At 39.6% G+C, this 24,714-nt stretch overlaps 1 protein-coding gene across 1 annotated transcript in view; it reads right to left on the reverse strand.

Moving 5' to 3' along the window:
• Positions 1–19,251, reverse strand: part of KIF27 (kinesin family member 27) — a 78,199-nt gene extending 58,948 nt beyond the window's left edge. Inside the window, exons 1-3 of the mRNA XM_049896406.1 lie at positions 19,120–19,251; positions 10,341–10,725; positions 2,007–2,207 (exon numbers count right to left, since the gene is read on the reverse strand). Of these exons, the coding sequence (XP_049752363.1) occupies positions 2,007–2,207; positions 10,341–10,638 (499 nt within the window). The 5' untranslated portion in view covers positions 10,639–10,725; positions 19,120–19,251. The remainder of the gene's footprint in view (positions 1–2,006; positions 2,208–10,340; positions 10,726–19,119) is intronic.
• Positions 19,252–24,714: the final 5,463 nt, after the last annotated feature.

Consider the following 24,714-nt stretch of genomic DNA (forward strand, 5'->3'; position numbering starts at 1 on the left):
TAATTCTAATTATGCAGCAGTCAGGGTCAACACCACTGCTTTACACAGTGGTACTAAATAAATGTATCAAATAAACTCATTTTAGTTGAGGGTGAGACATCATACATGACATATGGCAATCTGTCTTAAGGCAATCTGTTATATCCTTCCAAAAGTTTTGCAGGATTGATATCAGCTATAGAATATTTTGATCATCAAGTTTATCAGGAGTGGCAGTGTATATTTCTGTACTGTTTGACTGATGAACAATAAATGTATATTATTTTTGTAATTTTTTGTAAAAAGATAAAAACATCTCAATAATTACATTCCATAAGATACAGAAGCTTGAAACATCAATCTGAATTCTATCTGGAAAAGATAAACTGTACTCAATTACATAATAAGATCAGAAACTACCATGTTTCTAAAAAACAAACCAAAATAAACTCCAATTTCTTCAAACATCCAGAAATGCCAGAGCTCCCAGGACAGGGCTTATAAGGATGCAAAATTTACTACTCTCTGCAGGCTGCTATTTGAATGGCAATAACTATCTTTCGGAGCCCTGGTGGTATAGCGGTTAACAGCTAACCAAAAGGTCAGCAGTTTGAATCCACCAGCCGCTCCTCGGAAACCCCAGGGTGCAGTTCTACTCTGTGCTATAGGGTCGCTGTGAATCGGATTCGACCCCACGGCAACGGCTTTTTTAAACCTTCTTTTCTGTTGCTGTGTGCCTTCAAGTCAATTCTGGCTCATAGAGTCCCTATGTGACAGGGTACAACCGCCCCATAGGGCTTCCTAGGCTGTAATCTTTACAGGAGCAGATTGCCAGGTCTTTTTTCTCGTGAACCCCCTGATGGGTTCAAACCACCAACCTTTCAGTTAGCAGCAGAGCACTTAACCATTGTGCTAGCAGGGATTCTTTTCTAACTGGTAGGAAATTCCCCTCAGGGAGTGACTCCTCTGAGGTGGCTACTTCATCTCCAGAAGCTATTAAACGTGTTCTCTGGGAGAGGGAGACACTCAGTAACAATCACTGCAAACTCATGAATAATAGGGAAACCTGGAAACAATCTAAGTGTCCAACAATGGGCTATTAGTTAAATTATTATAACACATCCACAAGAAAAATTATCATATGACCATGAAGTCATAATTTTGAAAAATGTTTACTGATGTGAAAATGCTCAAAATAGAAATATTAAGTGAAAAAACAGGATGTAAACCATACACAGGGTGGCAAGTATATTTTAAAAAATACACAGTTAACTTACATGTACACAGAAAAAAATCTGAAAGGAAACAAGTTGCTTCTGAGATTAAAGGTGATCTTCAACGTTTTTCCTTACACTTTTCTATGTTTCCCAAATGTTCTATGATGAACATCTTACCTTTTAAATCAGAAAAGCAGAAAGTGTCATTCTTTAAAATAACACTTTCACCCTGCCATTCTAAACTTTTCCCATTTCCAAACAAATGGGTATTAGTTCATGGGATTAACAGGTTGCTAACACAGGAAGTCGGACCTTGAGGAACATAACAAAGGACAGATAAATGTCAATATGATGAAGCATAAACATAAACTCTCTAAATAATAAAAGAGAGAGAGAGGAGGAAATAAGCGTGCTGGACAAAAACCAAAGAGGAAGATAGGAGAGTTCTGGATCAACTAGAATGAACAACTAAGGGAGAAGCTACCCCCAATCCAGGGACAGAGCAGGGAGAAAAAGGTGCAAAAATAACTTCAGTCTATTTCACAGTCTCACCTAAGTTTGCCCTAAGGAGGGTAATTATAGGGCATAAATAATCTGAATTGTAACTGAACAGCTTCACCTTACCAACTAGTCTGAACTTCTTTTTTACCTGGGTAATTTAACTGATATTGGTTATCAATAAGCTATTCAATTTAAAGCTAAAAACAAATTTACTTTGCTTCTATGTCTATTTTTAAGTACATATCCAGAAGCTGAATTAAATTATATCCATTTGCTAATGAAGGCTATCAACTCAACAGGCTACTTCACCTGTGTTTCCTTTTTCATCTTCTCGGATGTGAAGATCCTTCATGGATGTCTCCAATTCTAGAAGATCTCTTAGTTCTTCCTTGTACACTTCTATGTAAGATACTTTTATAGTAAAGTCGACGTTAGAATTTTCAGAGATGTTTTGAAATATTTCTTGTATAGCACGAGGAATGATACCTTTTTGACCTTCTACAACTGAAGCTGAAAATTTAGAAAAAGAAAGCACATCTGAAACTTACACTATAAGAATCTGCAACCCAACATTTACAGTTAATAAATTCATTTTTTACATTTACATATCTTACTTTTTTTTATCACAACTATAAAATTCATGGGTAAAAGTTTTGATGCGCATGGCCTTACTCAAAATTCACTCATGCATTCATTCAACTTATGTATTTACTTAGTACCTATCATATTCCAGGCACTATTTTAGGAACCTGGGAGCCATCAGTGAACAAAACAAGGAGGAAAAAATCCCTGCCCTGTGGGAGTCTACTGAATAGACAATATGCAAAAAAGAATAACTGGTAAGTGAATTATAACCATCAGTGCCAATTTCCGTCGAGTTGATTCCGACTCATGGTGACCCCATGTGTGTCAAGTAGAGCTGTACTCCATAGGGTTTTCAATGGCCATGACCTTTCACAAGTAGGTCATCAGGCCTTTCTTCCGAGGCACTTCTGGGTGAATTTGAACGACCAACCATTCAGTTACTAGCCAAGCGCTAAACCGTTTGTGCTACCCAGGGACTCCTCAGTGAATTGTATGGTATATGAAAAAGTAATGTGTGCCTGGAGAGGGAAAAAAGTGCAGGGTAAAGGGGATTGAGGTATAACTGTAACACCGGGTCTCACTGAGAAGCTGACATTTGGGCAGACTTAAAAGAGGTGACGGAGTGTGCCATGTGCAGACCTAAAGAGGAGTGTCTGGACAGACAGACAAACCAGTGAAAAATGCCTAAGCTGCTGTGTTCCATAAACGAGGAGGCCAGTGTGGCTGGAACAGAGTGAGCAAGTGGAGAATGTCAGGAGATGGGGTCAGAGAGGTGACAGGAGCCAGATCATGTAGGCCTGGTAGACCACTAGGGACTTTGACTCTTACTCTGTGTGAGATGAGAGTCGTTGTAGGGCTTTGAGCAGTAACTCACCTGGGTTTTAAAAAGACCATTCTGGCTGCTGTGCTGTGCCTGTACCACGAGAGGGAAGGTGGAAAAGCAGAAGACCACTTAGGAGGCTACTGCAGGAATTCGGGGGTTGAGGGGATGAGGGAGAAAGACATGATGGTAGCTCACACCAGGATGGTAGCAGAAAAAAGATGATATGTGACCAGATTCTAGATTTATTTTGAAGGTAGAGCCATCAAGATTTCCTGACAGATTGGATGTGGGTGTGAGAGAAAGCGATGAGTCAAGGACGACTCCAGGGTTTTGTCCTAAGCAATTGGAAGGATAGAGTCGCTATCAACTAATATGGGAAGCATGGGTATTCAGCTGGTTTGAAGGGAAAATAGTATAAGTTTAGCTTTTGATCTATCAAGTATGAGATACCTATTTGGCATTAAAATGGGAAGGTTGGATACATGAATTCAGAGTTCATAAATAGTCTGGACTGGAAGTAAAAAATTGAAAATCATCTACATGTAGATGGTACTTGATGTCAGGAGGCTGGGTGAGGGAGTGGAGAGAAGAGCAACAAAACTGAGCCCTGGGGTACTGTAGCATTTATTAGCACATTTATAAAGAACCTACGTGACAGCCAGAGAAGGAGCAACCATTTAAGCAGGAGGAAAACCCAAGAACGTGGTGGCATGGAAACCAAGTGGAGGATGTGTATCAAATCTGCTGATAGGTCCAGTAAGATGACAAATAAGAACTGACCACTGAATCTAGCAAAGTGAAGGTGATTTTTGATATCCTAACAAGAGCAGTGGAGGTGAAAGTATGAATGGAGCGGGTTTAAGAATGGGAAATTCTTAAAACCAAACAGCTTAGCTTAACTAGTAAAAAATGTCTGTCTTGAACACTATGCTCTTTTAAGAACATATCTATACCGGATCATATTGACAACAGCAACTCAAAAGATCAGATAGGAACACTAGGGGACAGTGAATTTATGCTAATGGATGAGGAACAAGTCAGAAAAGGAGGGTAAGGATGGTTACACAACCCAAAGAATGTAGTCAGTGTTGCCAAATGTTACATGTTGAAAGTACTGAATTGGTATATGTTTTGCTATGTGTATTCTTAATAACGATAACAAAATAAGTAAAATTAAAAAAAAAAGAATGGAAGGAGGAGAACGGAAACAAGTCACAAACAACCTTCAAGGTTCTGCTGCAAAGGGATGCAGAGAAGTGGGATGGGAGATAGCAGGGCAAGTGAGTGACGGAAAGGTTATTGTTTTAAGAAGTAGCAAAAGCTGATTTATCCAACATACTATCAACTATTAATACTAAAATGCTACTTATATTACATCATTGTAATTGATGATAAATTATGTTCAAAATGATCAAATCATTATTTACTCATTATTCACTGTTGAAAATACTGTATGGGCAAGAACACCAAAGACACAAGGTAATTACGAGCCCAAGAGACAGACAGGACCACATAAACCAGAGACTACATCAGCCTGAGGCCAGAAGAACTAGATGGTAACTGGCTACAACTGATGACTGCCCTGACAGGGAACACAACAGAGAATCCCTGAGGGAGCAGGAGAGCAGTGGGATGCAGACCCCAAATTCTCGTAAAGAGACCAGGCTTAATGGTCTGACTGAGACTAGAGGGACCCCAGAGGTCATGGTCCCCAGACCTTCTATTAGCCCAAGACAGGAACCATTTCCAAAGCCAACTCTTCAGACACGGATTGGAGTGGACTATAAGATAGAAAATGATATTGGTGAGGAGTGAGCTTCTTGGATCAAGTAGACACATGAGACTATGTGGGCAGCTCCTGTCTGGAGGGGAGATGAGAAGGCAGAGGGGGACAGAAACTGGCTGAATGGACATGGGGAATACAGGGTGGAGAGAAGGAGTGTGTTCTCTCACTAGGGTGACAGCAACTAGGAGCATATAGCAAGGTGTATATAAATTTTTGTATGAGAGATTGACCTGACTTGTAAACTTTCACTTGAAGTACAATAAAAATTTTAAAAAATACTGTATGGGCAAAGACGTCAAATTTGAGAATGCCCAGTTTTCTCAAGGATATGAGCAAATTGGCCCTCTAACATGCTATGAGAACGTAAATTGTTATAGCCTGTTTGGAGAACCATTTGGTACTATCAAGAGTATCAAAATTTTAAACATAATCACCTTTTACCTCAGATATATTGGTTTTATACTCCTAAAGAAATACATATGCGTGTACTCAAAGATGTTACATAAGAATCAATAAAGATTGCTTGTAACTGTGACAAACTTCCGAACGACATAATAAATCCATCGACAGGAGAAAGGCGAGTGAGTTAGCAATGGTATACCATGCACCTGCTGTTCTACAAATGCCTAAGATCTGTGAAGTAAAAAGGCAATTGCAGAGCAAATCTCATCTGGGTATGTTTGGTAAAAGAAACACTCTCTGACCTTATAATTTTATTTGAATTTTTTACCATTAGAAATAATTTTTCAAATATATATATAGTTCAAAATAAATTAAAAGTTTTAAACATGTAGAGAATTAGTACAAAAACCCACTTTAATATAAAAGATAAATCTACATGGGGTGGCATTTTATTCCATAAGTAGGCCATGTCTTTTTATAAGCACTTTGCATTTCTCAATTCACTAATCCCCTGCTCCTTAAATACAAGATCCAGGGAGGCAGACTTTAGTGCATAAAATACTCCTTCTACACAAAGAGCTGCCCCTGCTGACATCCACCCCATCCCTGGGGTACTTGCTAGTGTCCTACTACTAGTGGGAGCTATTTTTATGAAAATATTTGAGCTTTTTGACAACATGCAGATTTTGAAGAAAAAAAAGTTGCAAAAAGCAGGAAAACGACCTCAAGTGAGGCTAATGTATGCATTTCAGAGTCCTTTGCACGAAAATATCTTTATTTATTGGAAAACCTGGTGGCGTAGTAGTTAAGAGCTACGGCTGCTAACAAAAAGGTTGGCAGTTCAAATCCACCAGCCACTCCTTGGAAGCACTATGGGGCAGTTCTACTCTGTCCGATAGGGTCACTATGAGTTGGAATCAGCTCGATGGCAATGGGCTTGTTTTTTTTATTTTATTTTTTAGTTCATTTTGTTATAGACTAGGTGGAATCCCCATCACTGGAGAGCAACTCATTTATGTTAGTAAGTATCCTTTTTTAAGTGGCAAATGGCCAGAAGCAATGAAAAGATGCTCAAAGTCATTAGTCATTAGAGAAATGCAAATCAAAACCACCATGAGATTATCACTTCACACCCACTAGGATGGCTATGATTAAAAAAAAAAAAACTAAAAAACAACAGGTGTTGGTGAGGATGTGGAGATACAGGAATGCTCATCCATCGCTGGTGGGGATGGAAAATGGTACAGCTGCTGTGGAAAACCATCCGGTGGTTCCTCAAAAAGTTAAACATAGAATTACCATATGATCTAGCAATTCCACTCCTAAGTGTATGTATATCAAAAACAACTGAAAGCAGGAATGCAAACGGAAACCTGTACACCAATGTTCACTGTAGCACTATTCACAATAGCCGAAAGGTAGAAACAACCCAAATGTCCATTAAGAGATGAATGGATAAACAAAATGTTGCATATACATACAATGGAATATGACTCAGCAGTAAAGAGAAATGAAGTCCTGATACGTGCTACAACCTTGAGAACACGGGGAGTGAAGTATGTCAGTCACAAGAGGGCAAATATCATACAAACCCACTTACATGAAATACCTAGAAGAAGCAAATGCATAGAGACCAAAGTTTAGTAGTAGCAGCCAGGGGCAGAAAGGAGGGGGAAAGGAAGATGTATTGATTAAGGAGCACTGAGTTTCTGCTAAGGGTAACGGGAAATTTTGGAAATGGAAAGTGGTGATGGTTGTATAACATGATAAATGCATCAATGTCAATGAACTGTACATGTACAAATTGCTGAATTGGCAAATGTTTTGTTATATATTATTTTCAACACCAAAAAAAAGGGGGGGGGAGGGTTTTAAAAAGGCAAAAGATAAAAATCCTCATAACATTTATTTGCAGTTAGACAAGAGCATCTGTTCTGAGGTTTCTGGGTAGGGTGGGAAGGGGCAGGTAACTTGAGGGTAGAAGAGAATACGAAAAGTACAGGGAAGCAAGCCAGACTCCTACAGTGATTGGGCGTGTGCAGGAGAGGTAGAGAAATGCCCCAATTCTGCCACGAGGGACAGAACACCCCTACACCTCTTTCCTCCAGCACTGCCTACGCCCTCAGCTTCCACAACCAAGAACACACACTAGTACAGTAACGTCAAGAATGAACATTGCTTTGTGCCCGCATCTCGTGTCAAAAAGGGAGTTAAAAAAGCTTTACAAAAATGCATGTGAAATAAAATTTAAAACAGCTGGAGGAACAACTCTGGAGTAAAGGTTAAATAAATTTCTGTAGGTCAGTTCAGAAACCTGTCCACTGTTTTTAGCACTGTTCTCAGAAAAATACATTCCAAGCAAAAAAAGGTCGCCAATGAGTGAACCTTAAAAATGGCTGGTTTCCAAGTTTGACTACCAATAATCAGACTGTTGGCAATAAAAGTCAGTCCTCTAATTTTACAGTCATGCTGAAAATCTCAGCCTCTTTTAACTTGGGCTGCCTTTCACCCACGGCTTCCAACAGGTTCCTTCTCAGGTTCGAACCCTGCTGAGAATTGGCATTTCTAACAAGTTCCCAGGCGATGCTAACTAACGCTGCCCGTTAGGGAACAATTCTGAGAATCATTAGAGCAATGGTTCTCAAAATTTATTATACATAACAATCACCTGGGGATCTTGTTAAACTGTAGATTCTGATTCAGTAAATCTGGGGGAGAAATGCAAATTTTCAGCAGGGGTTCGAACCCTAACAGCTTCCAAGCTCTGCTTTCACCTAATTTAAGATGCAGGATCGCCACCTTGTGGCAAGTACAGGAAGCTGTAGGTTTTTCCAATACAGGGAGAAAGGGAGGATTCCTTTTTGAGAGCTTCCAAGAACTAAGCAATAGTAATGCCTAAACCTTTTCAAACTACAGGTTGTGCAAGCCTTCTAGATTAGCCAGAATATACAACTGACCAGAAGCAGCTCATTCATTCCCCACCACAACAGACAATAAAACACAATAATTCAAAATCATCAAAAGCTGAATTTCAAGTAATACTTACAATAAAGCTTGAATACACATTTTGGTAACCTAAACATGATGACACATTTTCAACTTTAGGCTTATATTCATTATAGTCACTATGTCAGAGGGAAAACTTGTGAAGTTTTTATAGCTCAGTAGCAATCCTACTACATGCTATTTAAAAACCCATTGCTGTCAACTTGACTCCTACTCAATGCAACCCTATAGAACAGAGTAGAACTGCTCAATAGGGTTTCCAAGCCTGTAATCTTTATGGAAGCAGATTGCCACATCTTGTTCCCGCAGAGCGGCTGGTGGGTTCAAACTGCAGCCCGGCACTTAACCACTGCGCCACCAGGGCACTCCATATGCTATTTAAAGGGTACACAAACATAATATTTTAGAAAATGGTTATGCCTGGTAAAAGTCTGCATAAATCCTAGGCTCTGAAAAGCAGGAAAGTAGGTATTAGTTTAAATAGACATCGTGTTGAAAAAGGAGAGATTTTCATTCTGCCAAAGTGCCTAGCATGGTACCCTAGACACTGCAGCTGCTCAATAAATATTTATTGGAAAAAAAAACTGTTATTTGCATGGTCAGTAATCAAACAGCAGATGACTGACCCAATACACTCTTGGAAATTCAAAACGCTCACTAATTTCACTAATATTCCAAAAACTGCAACTTAAAACAACAAAGCCCAATTTTTCACCTATCAGATGGTAAAAATTGAATTTATAATATCCAGTAATGGCAAGGATATGAGCAAATGTGTTTCATATATTGCTGGTGGGAATGGAAGTTAATCAATCTTTTTGGAGAGTAATTTGTCAGTATCCCTGGTGGTGCAGCGGTTCAGAGCTATGGCTGCTAACCAAAAGGTTGGCAGTTTGAGTCCACCAGTAGCTCTTTGGAAACCCCATAGGGCAGTACTACCCTGCCCTGTAGGGTCACTATGAGTCGGAATCAACTCGACGGCAATGGGTTTTGTTTTGGTTTTTTATCCACGTTTTAAACACGCATACCATTTGACTCAACTTATCCACTACAGAAATACTAACACATAGATGAAAAGATATACACTACAACTATTTTATAATAGTAAAGATCACAAACCATTTACTCTATGGGAAAAAAAAAATTTTTTTTTTTTTTGGAAAGCATCCTCAAATTACACAGCCATTCTCCAGAGCCCCTGCCCCAATCCCTGCATGTAAAGAGAGATGTTTCTAGAAGTCACATACTCTACATGTGAGAAGTTCTACGAAAATAAAAGCGATTGAGAGCCATTTATACCGATAAAAGAATACTATGATTCTGACAATGATAGATACGCACAACATTAAAAAGTTTGCTTTTCATAGGAAAATGCTGATAACAGCAAAGAATCTCAACAGAAGACTTGGCTTTAGATCCCAGTCCCCTCACTAGATGCCTAAGAGAACAACTCCTTCATCTTTCTGAGCTGGAGTTCCTCACTTATAAATGAAGAGAGATGATTTCCAGGGTCCTTCCAGATCTAAAGGAAATTCTATCATTCTACCTTTTCCAAACTAGAATTATAAGCAAGAGAAGTTAGATTCTAAAATACTCAGTGTTTAAAATAGAAATCTGGCTAGAAAACTGAAAAAAATTTTCTCCTACTGCCTCTAAGTCCTGATTATAGAACTCTTAATATTTATAACTAGATAGTTAAAGAATGCAAAATTTGATCGTGTTAACTCATTTCTATTTTAAATTCTGTTCAAAATAACAAAGGGCTGAACATTGTCTAAAAAGTTTCATCTCCCCTTAAACTTCTTTCCTCGAGCAAATATAATCATAAATTAGATTATTCAATGAAATATCAATATTTAAAAACTATATTTAAAAATAACTATGGATCATCTTTCAAAGACAATGGTTTATGATCACATTTGATTATCCTATTATTCCTCATTCACTCAATATTTTGAGCACATATTGTATGTCAGATATTATCACATTCTACCTTCTTTCTAATGTCTCAGATAAAAGTCAAAGAGTAAGACACTCTTACCAACGTGGCCTCCCCCGATGGTGTACGTCTTCCCAGATCCAGTCTGTCCGTAGGCAAAAACTGTTGCGTTATAGCCCTCAATGAGTGACAACACTAGCGGCTTTATGCACGTATTATAAACTTCATCTTGAGTGGAACTTTTGCCAAAAACATAATCAAAAGTAAAGACTCTATCTCTCCCGATGATAATTTGCTGAGTGTTTGGAATAACTCTCACACACACTTGATGGTTATGAAGAACTTCTTTGCAAAGCAGAGGTCTAATTCTTACAGCAACTTTTACTGGTATTTCTTCCATGGCAGCTCAGATTTTGCTAACTAGATTTTCTACTTAGTATTCAGTATCTAGTGTGAGAAACATCCATTTTACATAACACCTGGACTCCTGTGTATCAAAATAAAAATAAATTAATGAATTAATTATCTCCTAAAGTAAAGTCAATTATAGCAGGTTCTGTTGCAATATAAAATAGTTACAAAGAATAAATCTCATAAAACTATGTCATTAATTTATAGATGAAATGACACAATGTCTGATATTTGCTTCAAAATAATCTAGGAGGTAGGAGCCATGAGCTAGTCAATGTCGACACTAGGTGGTAAGTACATGGGATTCCATTGTGCCATTCTTTCTATAGTAGTAATATGATTTCCAGTTCATTCATCTAAATATTGACTAAATAGGGAATTAGAAAATTAAGGCAAGAAAATAACTGGGGAATTGTATACATATGTTAAAAGCAAACTATACTGTAATAGATTTTATAGTTATATATTCAAAAATAACATCTCCTCTCTGCCACAAATATTAGAAAGAAATCCATGGAAATAGTGTTAAAGATTTCTATATCAGCATGAACTTAAAACTGAATTTTTATTCAAAGCTAACAAAAAAAACTTTTTTCCACTCCTAAATGTTATACTTATTCTGAATATCTTTAGTGGAGTTAGTACATTAAAAAATAAATTGATAACTACACTTCCAATGAACAACTTGGAAAATAAATTAACAATTCAATTAACAAAAGCATCAAAAAGAATAAAATACTTAGAAATAAATTTAACAAAAGAAATGTAAAATTTATACTCTGAAAGCTACAAAATATTGTTTAAAGGAATTAAATAAATTAAATAAATGGAAAAACATCCCATGTTCATGGATTGGAAGACTTACTATTGTTAAGATGGTAATATTCCCCAAATTGATCTACAGATTCAATGTAACCCCTATAAAAATCCCACCTGACTTCTTTGCAGAAATTGGCAAAGTGATCCTAAAATTCATATGGAAACTCAAAGGACACAGAATAGCCAAAATAATATTGAAAAAGAACAAAGTTTTATAACTCACACTTCCCTGACTTCAAAACTTACTATAAAGCAACAGTATGCAAGACAGAATAATGCTGGCATAAACACAGACATACAGATCAATGGGATGGAATGGAGCATCCAGAAAAAAAACCCTCACATTTTGGGACATTTTATTTTCTACAAGAGTGCCAGGTCAGGACAATCCAGTGGGGGGAAAAATTGTCAAATGGCACTGGGACAATAGCATCTTCACATGCAAAAGAATCAAGTTGGACTCCTACAACACACCATACACAAAAATTAATCCAGTATGGATCATACACCTAAATACTAGAACTAAAACTATAAAACTCTTAAAAGAAAACACATGGGTATATCTTCAGGACCTTGGATTAGGCGATGATTTCTTACATATGATACCAAAAACATAAGCAATAAAAGAAAAAACAGATAAACTGGACTTCATCAAAACTAAAAACTTTTACACTTCAAAGGACACCAAGAAAGTCAAAAGACAATTCATTGAGTGGGAAAAAATATCTGCAAATCAAATACCTGATAAGGGACCTGTATCTGGAACATAAGAAGAACTATTACAATTCAATAATAAAAGGCAACCCAATTTAAAAATTGGTGAAGATCTAAACAGGCATATATCCAAAGAAAATATACAAACGGCCAATGTTGGTGTTGTTAGGTGCCGTTGAGTCAGTTCCGACTCACAGTGATCTTATGTACGACAGAAAGAAACACTGTGCAGTCCTGAGCCATCCTCACAATCATTGTTATGCTTGAGCCCACTGTTGCAGCCACTGTGTCAACCCATCTAGTTGAGGATTTTCCTCTTTTTCGATGACCCTCTACTTTACAAAGCATGATGTCCTTCTCCAGGAACTGATCCCTCCTGATAACATGTCCAAAGTTTGTGAAATGTAGTCTCGCTATCCTTGCTTCTAAGGAGCATTCTGGTTGTACTCCTTCCAAGACAGATTTGTTCATTCTTTTGGCAGTCCATAGTATATTTTAATATTCTTTGCCAACACCACAATTCAAAGGTGTCAATTCTTCCATCTTCCTTATTCTTTGTCCAGCTTTCGCATGCATATGAGGCAACAGAAAACACCATGGCTTGGGTCAGGCACATCTTAGTCTTCAAGGTGTTATCTTTGCTTTTGAACACCTTGACGAGGTCTCTTGCAGCCGATTTGCCCAACGCAATGTATCATTTGATTGTCTGGCTGCTGCTTCCATGGGTGTTGGTTATGGATCCCAGTAAAACGAAATCTTACACAACTTCAATGTCTTCTCCATTTATCACGATGTTTCTTATTGGTCCAGTTGTGAGGACTTTTGTTTTCTTTATGGTGAGGTGTAATCCATACTGAAGGCTGTGGTCTTTGATCTTCATCTGTAAGTGTTTCAAGTCCTCTTAACTTTCAACAAGCAAGGTTGCACCATCTGCATATCATAGGTTGAAAATGAATCTTCCCAATGACTCATTCTTTTTCACATAGTCCAGCTTCTTGGATTATCTGCTCAGCATACAAACTGAATTAAGTATGGTGAAAGGCTACAACCCTGACGCACACCTTTCCTGACTTTAAACCCCACAGTATCCCCTTGTTCTGTCCGAACAACTGCCTCTTGATCTATATACAGGCTCCTCACTAGCATAATTAACTGTTCTGGAATTCCCATTCTTTGCAATGTTATCCACAGTTTGTTACGATCCACACAGTCAAATGCCTTTGCATAGCCAATAAAATACACGTAAACATCTTTCTGGTATTCTCTGCTTTCAGCCAGGATCCATCTGACATCAGAAATGATATCCCTGTATCCCCGTCCTCTTCTGAATCCAGCTTGAATTTCTGGCAGTTCCCTTTTGATACACTGCTGCAGCCACTTTTGAATGATCTTCAGCAACATTTTACTTGTGTGTGATATTAATGATATTGTTCGATAATTTCTGCATTTGGTTGGATCATCTTTCTTGGGAATAGGCATAAACACGGATCTCTTCCAGTTGGTTGGCCAGGTGGCTGTCTTCCAAATTTCTTGGCGTAAACTAGTGAGCACATCCAGCGCTACATCTGTTTGCTGAAACATCTCAATTCCCGGAGCCTTGTTTTTTGCCAATGTTTTCAGTGCAGCTTTCACTTCTCCTTCGGTACCATCAATTCCTGATCATATGCTACCTCCTGAAATTGTTGAACATCGCCTAGTTCTTTTTGGTACAGTGACTCTGTGTATTCCTTCCATCTTCTCTGTATGCTTCCTGCATTGTTTAATATTTTCCCAGTAGAGTCCTTCAATATTGCAACTCGAGGCTTGAATTTTTTTCTGCAGTTCTTTTAGCTTCAGAAATGTCCAGCATGTTCTTCCCTTTTGGTTTTTTATCTCCAGCTCTTTCCACATGTCTTTATAATACTTTACTTTGTCTTCTCAAGCAGTCTTTTGAAATCTTCTGTTCAGCTCTTTTACTTCATTTCTTCCTTTTGCTTTAGCTGCTCTGCATTCAAGAGCAAGTTTCAGAGTCTCTTCTGACATCCATTTTGGTGTTTTCTTTCTTTCCTGTCTTTTTAATGACCTCTTGCTTCCTTCATGTATGATGCCCTTGATGTCATTCCACAACATGTATGATGCCCTTGATGTCATTCCACAACATATATGATGCCCTTGATGTCATTCCACAACTTGTCTGGTCTTCTGTCATTAGTGTTCAACGCATCAAATCTATTCTTGAGATGGTCTCTAAATTCAGGTGGGATATATCTGATGTTGTACTTGGGTTCTCGTGAACTTGTTTTAATTTTCTGCAGTTCCAACTTGAACTTGCATATTAGCAATTGATGGTCTGTTCCACAGTCAGCCCCTGGCCTTGTTCTGACTGGTGATACTGAGCTTTTCCATTGTCTCTTTCCACCGATGCAGTCAATTTGATCCCTGTGTATTCCATCTGGCGAGGTCCACATGTAAGGTCGCCATTTATACTGGTGAAAAATGGTATCTGCAATGAAGAAGTTGTTGGTCTTGCACAATTCTATCAAGGGATCCCCAGCACCGTTTCTATCCCCAAGGCCTTATTTCCCAACTACCAGTCCTTCTTCTTTGTCTCCAACTTTTGCATTCCAATCACCAGTAATTATCAATGCATCTTGATTGCTTGTTTGATCAATTTTAGACCAGAGAAGTTGGTAAAAATCTTCAATTTCTTCATCTTTGGCCTTAGTGGTTGGTGTGTAAATTTGAATAACAGTTGTATTAACTGGTTTTCCTTGTGGGCATATGGATATTATCCTATCACTGACAGCACTGTACTTCAAGATAGATCTTGAAATGTTCTGACGATGAATGTGATGCCATTCCTCTTCAAGTTGTCATTCCCAGCATAGTAGACCATTTGAAATACCAGCTCACTTCAGCTCACTAATACCTAGGGTATCAATGTTTATGCCAATAAACCAAATATGCCCATAAAATGGCCAATAAGCCCATGAAAAGATATTTAACATTATCAGCCATCAAGAAAATGCAAATGAAAATAATTAGATACCACTTTATATTCACTAGTAGGGCTAAAATTAAAAAGACACATAATAACAAAATGTTCAACATCATTAGCTATCAGGGAAATGCAACTCCCTCAAGTCAGCCCCAACTCATGGTGACCTGATGCACAACAGAATGAAACATTGCCCAGTCCCGCACCATTCCCATGATAGCTTACAGGTCAGACAATGTTCCATTGTGATCTCTATGGTTTTCATGGGCTAATTTTCAGTAGTAAATCACCAGGCCTTTCTTCCTGGTCCACCACAGTCTGGAAGCTCTGCTGAAATGTGTTCAGCATCATAACAAAATGCAAGCCTCCATTAATTGACTGGTTGTGGCTGTGTATGAAGTTCACTGGCTGGGAATTAAAACCTGGGTCTCCTGCATGAGAAGTGAGAATTCTACCACTGAACCAACTAATGCCTCATTTCACACCCATTAGGGCACCCTGGTGGCACAGTGGTCAAGAGCTAAGGCTGCTAACCAAAAGGTCAGCAGTTGGAATCTACCAGCCGCTCCTTGGAAACCCTATGGGGCAGTTCTGTTCCCTCCTATAGGGTCGCTATGAGTTGGAATCAACTCAATAGCAACGGGTAGGAGAGTTACAGTGTCCCTGGTAGTGTAAATGGTTAACGAGCTTACTGTTAACCAAAACACTGATGATTTGAGTCTACCCAGAGGAACCTTGAAAGAAAGGCCTGGTGATCTACTTCCAAAAATCAGCTATTGAAAACCCTAGGGGCACAGTTCTACTCTGACACACATGGGGTCAACGTGAATCAGAAATGACTCGACAGCAATTGGGTTAGGCCAGCTATGCTCTCCTGACACACACAGGGTCACCATGAGTTGAACTCAACTCCACTGAAACTGGTTGGTTGGTTAGGATGGCTATAATCAAAAAACAGATAATAACAAGTATTGGTGAAGACGCGGAGGAACTGGAATCCTGTGCATGGCTGGTAGAAACGTAAAATGATACAGCCACTTTCGAAAACAGTCTAGCAGCTTCTCAAAAAGTTAAATAGAATTACCATTTGACCCAGCAATTCCACTCCTAGGTATATACCCAAGAAAAATGAAAATACATTGACACAGAATCTTTCACACAAATGTTCACTGTCTTGATAGGATAAAGCTTACACCATAAAGAAGCTAAAGAACATTAACAATCTATGATAATGTTTAAGCGCAGAGGGTGAAAAGCCATCAGTCTGGGGTAGGGCTGGAGCCTTTACAGAAGGTGGGTCTTGAACAGTATCATTATTACGCAACTCAGCAGACTACTACATTAAAATAACATTTTAAGCACTACCTACTTACTACAAAAATATTAATGACACGTTTAATATCCACTAGCCTTTAAAATGGCAGAGCTTCCAGACTAAAATGGATTAGGAAAAAAGGCCTGGTGATTTACTTCCAAAAATCAGCCAGTGAAAACCCTTTGGATCACAGTGGAACACTGTCCTATCCAAAAGAGATCATGCAGATGGCACAGGTCCAGACACTGATGTGCTCAGTTACACAGAGCGCTGTCATACTGTCTGGCCAACTCAACAGCAGCTGACTACAACAGCATTAAAAAAAAAATTCTGCAGAAGTAGTTCGCATTTATAGTTTTGTGAGAGGATAGACTGAAAAGGATCACAATAACAAAAAACATTTACATCACTCTACTAAAAACCCACTGAGAGTAAAAAATTAGCAGCTCCCTTGGGCTATAAAATCCCAAAACAGAGTCTACAAACTATCTTTAATGGCCCAAACAAAGAGACACACTTGACTTTGGCAATTTTAATCATTCTAATAAAATTCTATACCCTGAATAAACTGAACACTTCGAAGGGCAACATAGAAGGGGTGGGGGTTTGGGGACCATGGTCATTCAGGGGACATCTAAGTCAACTGGCATCATAAAATCTATTAAGAAAACATTTGGCATCCCACTTTGGAGAGTGGCATCTGGGGTCTTAAATGCTAGCAAGTGGCCATCTAAGATGCATCAACTGGTCTCAACCCACCTGGAGCAAAGGAGATTGAAGAACACCAAAGGTAATAAACCAGGGACTACATTAGCCTGAGACCAGAAGAACTAGATGGTGCCCAGCTACAACTGATGACTGCCCTGACAGGGAACACAACACAGAACCCCTGAGGGAGCAGGAGAGCAGTGGGATGCAGACCTCAAATTCTTGTAAAAAGACCAGACTTAACGGTCTGACTGAGACTAGAGGGACCCCAGAGGTCATGGTCCCCAGACCTTCTGCTACCCCAAGACAGGAACCATTCCCAAAGCCAACTCTTCAGACAGGGATTGGACTGGACTATGGAACAGAAAAAGATACTGGTAAACAGTGAGCTTCTTGGATCAAACAGACACATGAGACTATGTGGGCAGCTCTCGCCTGGAGGAGAGGTGAGAGGGCAGAGGGGGTCAGAAGCTGGCCAAATTTTCAGGAAAAGAGAGAGTGGAGGGAAGTAGTGTGCTGTCTTATTAGGGAGAGAGCAACTAGGAGTATACAGCAAGGCGTATATAAATTTTTGTATGAGAGACTGACTTGATTTGTAAACTTTCACTTAAAGCACAGTAAAAAATTTTTTTTAAAAATTGTACACTGAAAAAATACATGCTCATATTTATGGTAAATCCTTCTTTGGATCCTAAAGGACTCTACAATCTATCGGTACTGAAAACTTCCAAAGAAATTACAGGGACGCTGTATGAGTTCATTCTTCCAAGTAGCTCTGAACACCTACATTTTAAGTTTTTATCATATAGATTCATTTGTTTCTTTTTTTAATGCCATCACATTAAAACAAAAGTCATGGTCTATGTTAAGCAAATACTAAATGAAATTGTTAATAAAAGTACCAAGTGTAATTGACATATTTACACTTTCTTGGTTTTTATACCAGAAATACCTAGAAAGAATTTGCCCATAAAGGCAATTGATAGTCATCTAGTCTAACCATTAAAAAATAATAAGAGGCTCAAAAACATAAATCTTGTAAAAAAAAATCAGTCAGAATTTAAATTTTTCAAAATTTAATACTCTATAGCACTTCTTCAGATCAGTAACAGTCATCAGAAGCATATGTATTATGCCACCAATAAATGTTAAAAAAAAAAAAGTGAAATCTGACTGGCTGCGAATATTTAGGCACACTCAACGGATTTTCAGGAGTAGTGACCGTCAAAAAATCGTGCTTTTTAATAATTAATATTTCCATAAGAAACTTCACAGCAGATGCCTAGTAAATCGCATAAGGATCTGAGAGAGGGCCCCAAGGGCGTAAACAAGTTGATAAAGAAGACAGGGAGTAGAAAGGAGGGAAAAACAACGCTTTAAGATTTAAAAAAAAAATGGAGAGGGCGGTAAATGTTATTTTACGTGTTTCAAAGAAAGAAAGGAATGAACGAACGTGGGCACCCTTTCTCCTCCAAAATCACTTGCCTCTGAGGGAAGAACGCACCGAAGTTTCCACATCTGCATGGAAAAAGGAGGTCTGAGACAAAACGAAAGCACCAGAGACGCTGGCCCTTTCCCCCTCCCTTCAAATCCTGCAGTTACAAGTACAAACACGAGAGATCCACGTGATCGGACTCAGGGAGGCTTGGCCCTCGCCTGTCCCCACCCCCCGGTTCTTCTACGTTAAGGGGACCAACTTCCCTCCGGAAGGGGCGCTCTGCCTCCGGTCGTCCCGCGGGCCTCCTAGCCCCGACTCCAGGTCCCCTCGGCCGCCCTTCTCGGCCCCGCCAGCGCCTCAACCGCACCCCCAGCCCACCACGCGGCTGTCCCCGAGCGCCCCGTCTTCCCAACGGCAGGCCGGGGGCAGACGCAGGGGCGGCGGCGGGCGAGAGGCCGCCACACCCCGCACCGCCCGGCTCGTCCCGCCGCGCACTGACCCGCTCGGGACAGCCCGGGTGTGGGGCGGCGAGCGCAGGACTCCTCCGCTCGGCTCCGGCCGCGCCGCCGCCGCCGCCGCGCCTTTTGTTGTCGCCGGTTCTCCCGGCAACCGTCCGCCGCCCCGACGCGCCCTCTCCTGGCGTCGCGTCCCGGCCGCGCCCCCGCCCGCTGCCCGCCTCCGAGCGTCCTTACTAACGCTAGTTGTAGCCCGCCAACTCCATTGTGGGATCTCAGGGTACTGAGCTCCAAGTAAGTGTCCGCCCCTTTGTAGTATGAAGGATTCCATGTTGCCTTTCAATATTTTGGCTACCGATTTAGTTTATTGGGGGGAAATTTCACATAAAATTAACCATTTTCAAGTGTACAACTCAGTGACATTTAGTACATTCTCAGTGTTGTGTGACCATCACCCCTATCTAGTTCCAAAACATTTTCATGATCCAAAAGAACCCATACCTTTTAGCAGTCACTCCCCATTATCTCGCCCCAGTAACCACTAAGCTGCTTTGTCTCTATGGATTGAGTAGTTCTGAGCATTTCTTATGAACGGAATCATACAACATGTGACCTTTTGTGTCTGGCGTCTTTCACTTACCGTAATATTTTTGAAGTTTATCTGTGTCATGGTATGCATCAGAACTTCATTTCTCTTTATAGCTGAATAATATTCCACAGTTTGTTTATTCATTCATCAGTTAATGGGCATTTGGTTGTCTCCACCTTTAGGCTATTGTGAATGTTACAGAATAATAATATTACACAATATTACAGAATAATAATAACATTCATATACAAGTATTTGTATACCTCTTTTCAATTTGGGGGGGTATTGAAATTTGGGTGTGGAGTTGCTGGATCAAATGTGTTTTAAATGCCTCAGTGCCTTCCATTTTTAGTAGCACAATCTAAGCATCTTCAAAAAGTACTCCTTCTCTCATGAAAGTTAGGAATGAAAGGAGGGAAAGCTGCTCATTAATTTGAATTATTTCACATTTTAAAAAATTCAGATGTGAATCCATTAATTATGTTGCATTTTTAAAACTTTTAATAAAAGGAAAAGCACAATGAGTGTAAATTGGTAGGTCAGCTGGCCCACTGGCAAAGCCTCAATAAATAACGGTAAGTTTGAGATACAAAGGAAGGCTCAGCAGCATGTCTCCAGAGGCCACATTTTGAGGAAGGAGGTCAGCAAATGCCTAACAGGATTGGAATGGGACATTTCCTGATGCCCCAAAATTGATGACTCCGAAGTTGAAGAGAAGGGATCACTTAAGTTCCCCATATTGTAAAGACAGCGCCAGTCACTGGGGCTAGACACCACCCCTCAAAGTTAACAGCAGAACAAAGCTGATTTCATCCCAACTCCAACCCCATCTCCTTTTAAAGTCTTTATACAAGGGGGTTGGGGTAGTAAGAGAGAGAGTGGGGTCTTGGGCCTTGTAGAGTAGTGGATTCACAAATATGAGGTTTCCCTCCTAAAGTTAAGCCAAAGAAAGCTCCAAAAGTGGCCTGTAGAGCCTGGAAGAGCTGCAAGAAGAGGCAGTGGGCCTCTGGTTGGACACCAGCTAGAGGAAGAGGCAGGCTGATCTGCCTTTGTGCTTCTCTGGACTGGAGAGAACCAAGTGAATGCCAGGGCAGAGAGGGGCGTGGGAGTGGTGCAGCTTGAGCTCTCACTGTTTGGCAGGGCAAGGATGTGTGATTTGTCCCTTAGTCCAAGTGGACCCCTTGTAAGGTACATAAGGTTGAGCCCCATGAGGGTTGTCTTCTGGGGACAAGCTGAGCTTGGGGCTAGTGCAAGAAACTGACCGACAGCTGGATCTCCCACTTAAAGGAGCTGTGCCTTGCAGGTGGTGAGGCTACATGTTATTTTTATAGATGAATCATCAATTAGGGTCTTGGTTTACTTAAGGAAAAGGGGGGAAAAAAGTCTTTATTGGAAGATTTATCATTAGGATGCTTTATGTCACAAGTGATATAAATCCCAGCCCAAATTAGCTTAAATAAGAAAATATATTTCAGTTAATATAACTTGAAGTGAAATGAGAAGGAAAAAAAAGTCTTAGTATCAGTGAAATAGGATACAGTCTTATTGGGTCTATTTGGAAGGCCTCTATTCAATTACATGGATCAATGTATTCCAATACTAGTACTTTCCTGCTTTAAGTACTATAGCTTTCTGGTATAATTTGCTGTCTGATAGTGCAAGCCCTTCCTCATCGTTCTATTTATAAATTTTCTTGGCTAATCTTGGCATTTCTCTCCCAGAAGAACTTTTGAATCTGCTTGACAATTGCCATAAGAAAGTTCCCTTGAGGCCCAAAGTCCATCAAATGGGGAAAAGGTGGTCTTTTAAACAAATGGTGCTGGCAAAACTGATGTCATCAGCAAAAAAAAGAAACAGGACCCATGCCTCACACCATACCCAAAAACTTGTTCAAAATGGATCAAAGACCTAAATATAAAACCAAAAGTTATAAAGTCATAGAAGAAAAAAACAGGATCAACACTGGAGGCCCTAATACACGGCATTAACAGGATACAAACCATAACTAACAACACGCAAACTCCAGAAGATAGGCTAGATAACTGGGATCTTCTAAAAAACACTACACTTATCAAAAGAGTAAAAAGAGAACCTACAGACTGGGAAAAAAAATTTGACTATTACAAATCCGACAAAGGTCTAATCTCTAAAATCTAGAGGAAAATCTAATACCTCTACAACAAAAAGATAAAAAGTCCAATTAAAAAGTGGGCAAAGGAAATGCACAGACATTTCAACAAAGAAGACATTCAGGCGGCTAACAAAGACATGAGGAAATGCTTGAGATCACTAGCCATTACAGAAATGCAAATCAAAACCACAATGAGATACCATCTCACGCCAGCATTACTGGCACGAATCAAAAAAACAGAAAATAGCAAATGTTGGAGAGGCTTCTGGGAGATTGGAACACTTACGTACTCCTGGTGGGAATGCAAAATGCTACACTAACTTTGGAAAATGATATGACACTTCCTTAAAAAGCTTGAAATAGAAATACCATATGATCCAGCAATCCCATTCCTGGGAATATATCCTAGAGAAATAAGAGCCATCACACGAAAAGACATATGTACACCCATGTCCATTGCAGCATTGTTCACGAAAGCAAAAAGATGGAAACAACCTAGATGCCCATCAATAGATGAATGGTTAAAACAGACAATCATACATACACAAGGGATTACTATGCAACGATAAAGAACAATGATGAATCTTCAAAGCATCTCACAACATGGATGAATCAGGAGGACATTACGCTGAGTGAAATAAGTCAATCACAAAAGGACAAATATTGTATGAGACTACTACTGTAAAAACTCATGAAAAGGTTTATACACAAAAAGAAACAATCTTTGATGGTTGTGAGGGAGGGGAGGGGTGGGGATGGAAAAACACTAAGACAACAGATAAATGGTAACTTTGGTGAAGGGTAAGACAGTACACAATACTGAGGAAGCCAGCACAACTTGTACAAGGAAAGGTCATGAAATCTCCATAGACACATCCAAAATCCCTGAGGGACCAAATTGCTGGACTGAGGGCTGTGGGGACCATGGTCTCAGGGAACATAACATAGTTTATAAAGAAAATGTTCTACATTCTATTTCGGTGAGTAGTGTCTGGGGTCTTAAAAGCCTGTGAGCGGCCATCTAAGATACTCTACTCTCTCACCCCTTCAGGAGCTAGGGATAATGAAGAAAACTAAAGATACAATAGTTCAAAAGACTAATGGACTACAACTACCATGGCCTCCACCAGTCTGAGGCCAGTACAACTAGATGGTGCCCAGTTACCGCCACTGACTGCTCTGACAGGGTCACGGTAGAGGGTCCCAGACAGAACTGGAGAAAAATGTAGAACAAAATTCTAACTCACTAAAAAAAAAGACCAGACTTACTGGCCTGACAGAGACTAGAGAAACCCCAAGAATATGGCCCCGGACACCTTTTTAGCTTAGTAATAAAGTCACTCCTGAGGTTCACTCTTCAGCCAAAGATTAGACAGGCCCATAAAACAGAACAAGACTAAAGGGGTGCACCAGCCCAGGGGCAAGGACTAGAAGGCAGGAGGGGGCAGGAAAGCTGGTAATAGGGAACATAAGGTTGAGAAGGGAGAGTGTTGACATGTCATGGGGTTGTTAACCAATGTTAACAACAATATGTGTGCTAATTGTTTAGTGAGAAGCTAGTTCTGTAAACCTTCATCTAAAGTACAATAATAATAAAAAAGCTCCCTTGAGATTTTTTTATTGGTATTACATTTAAATTTTTTCTTAACTTATAAATGTATCATTTTTATAAACAGAAAGGACAGACTTTAAAAAGTAAGACCTTCAGTAGTTCTTCATAATAAAATCCAATCTTCTTAACATGGCATTTGAGGCCTTTCATAATCTCCTTCTTTCCGACCTTTCTGGGAATCCACAGGCTGTTCAAATCCACCCAGAGGTGCCTCAGAAGAAAGGACTGGTGAGCTACTTCCAAAATAATCAGCCATTGGAAACCCTATGGAGCGCAGTTCAGCTCTGACACATGGAGTCACCGTAAGTCAGAATCGACACAATGGCAACTGGTTACCTACCCCACCAGACTCATCTCCTGCTATTTTACTGTCTAGCATCGGCAGAGACCATGTCTTGTTTATCTTTATGTCTCCATTGTTGAGCACAGTCCATATCTAATATAGGAGCTATTAAGCTAATGACAGAGATTCAATAAATGTTTGGAAATTAAAAAAAAAAAAACAGGCAACTTGTTCAAGGCTACATACTTGGTTTCTTAGCTACCTAGAAACTGAGTGGCTTTAAAAACAGGACATTATTCTCACAGTTCTGGAGGCTAAAAGTCCAAATCAGGGACTCAGCTGTGAGATCCTTCCCTGTCGGTAGCCCTGGGTGTTCCTTGGTTCCTTTGCTTGTAGACGATCCTCACATGGTGTCTATCTTCCCTCTGTGAGTGCGTATCTCTGTGTCTAATCTGATCTTTTTATAACTCAGAAGTGGTTAGATTTAGAACCCGCCCTTACCAGTGTATGATCTAATTAACATAACAAAGAATACCCTATTTCCAAACAGGATGGCATCCACAAGTATAGGGGTTAGAATTCCAGCACATATTTTGAGGGGACACCATTTAATCCATAACAGTTCATTAATGACAGAGACAAGACTGAAGCCTAAGTCTGTCAGATGACAAAGTCACACTGCCGACCCCCAAGACTAAACTGTAAACTTTCTACATAATGCATCTCGTAATTTATTTTTTTTACCATTGATTTACTCATATCAGCATCAAAATAATATCCACACATAACATTTAGTTGGTATGCCTCTGAATTATGTTTTTAATAATAGTTACCCCTACCTTTTTGATACCATTTATTTGTTGAAGAAACTGTGCCATTGCCCAGTAGAATTTCTCACATTCTGGATTGTACTGATTGCACCTTGCTGTTGATATCTAACCTGTTCCTCTACTTCCTGAATTTCCTGTAGACCAGTGATTAGATCTGCATTCTCGATTAGATTCAGGTTCAATTTTTTCTGGCA

This window comes from Elephas maximus, chromosome 9, assembly GCF_024166365.1.
Source record: "Elephas maximus indicus isolate mEleMax1 chromosome 9, mEleMax1 primary haplotype, whole genome shotgun sequence".
Lineage (NCBI taxonomy): Eukaryota > Metazoa > Chordata > Mammalia > Proboscidea > Elephantidae > Elephas > Elephas maximus.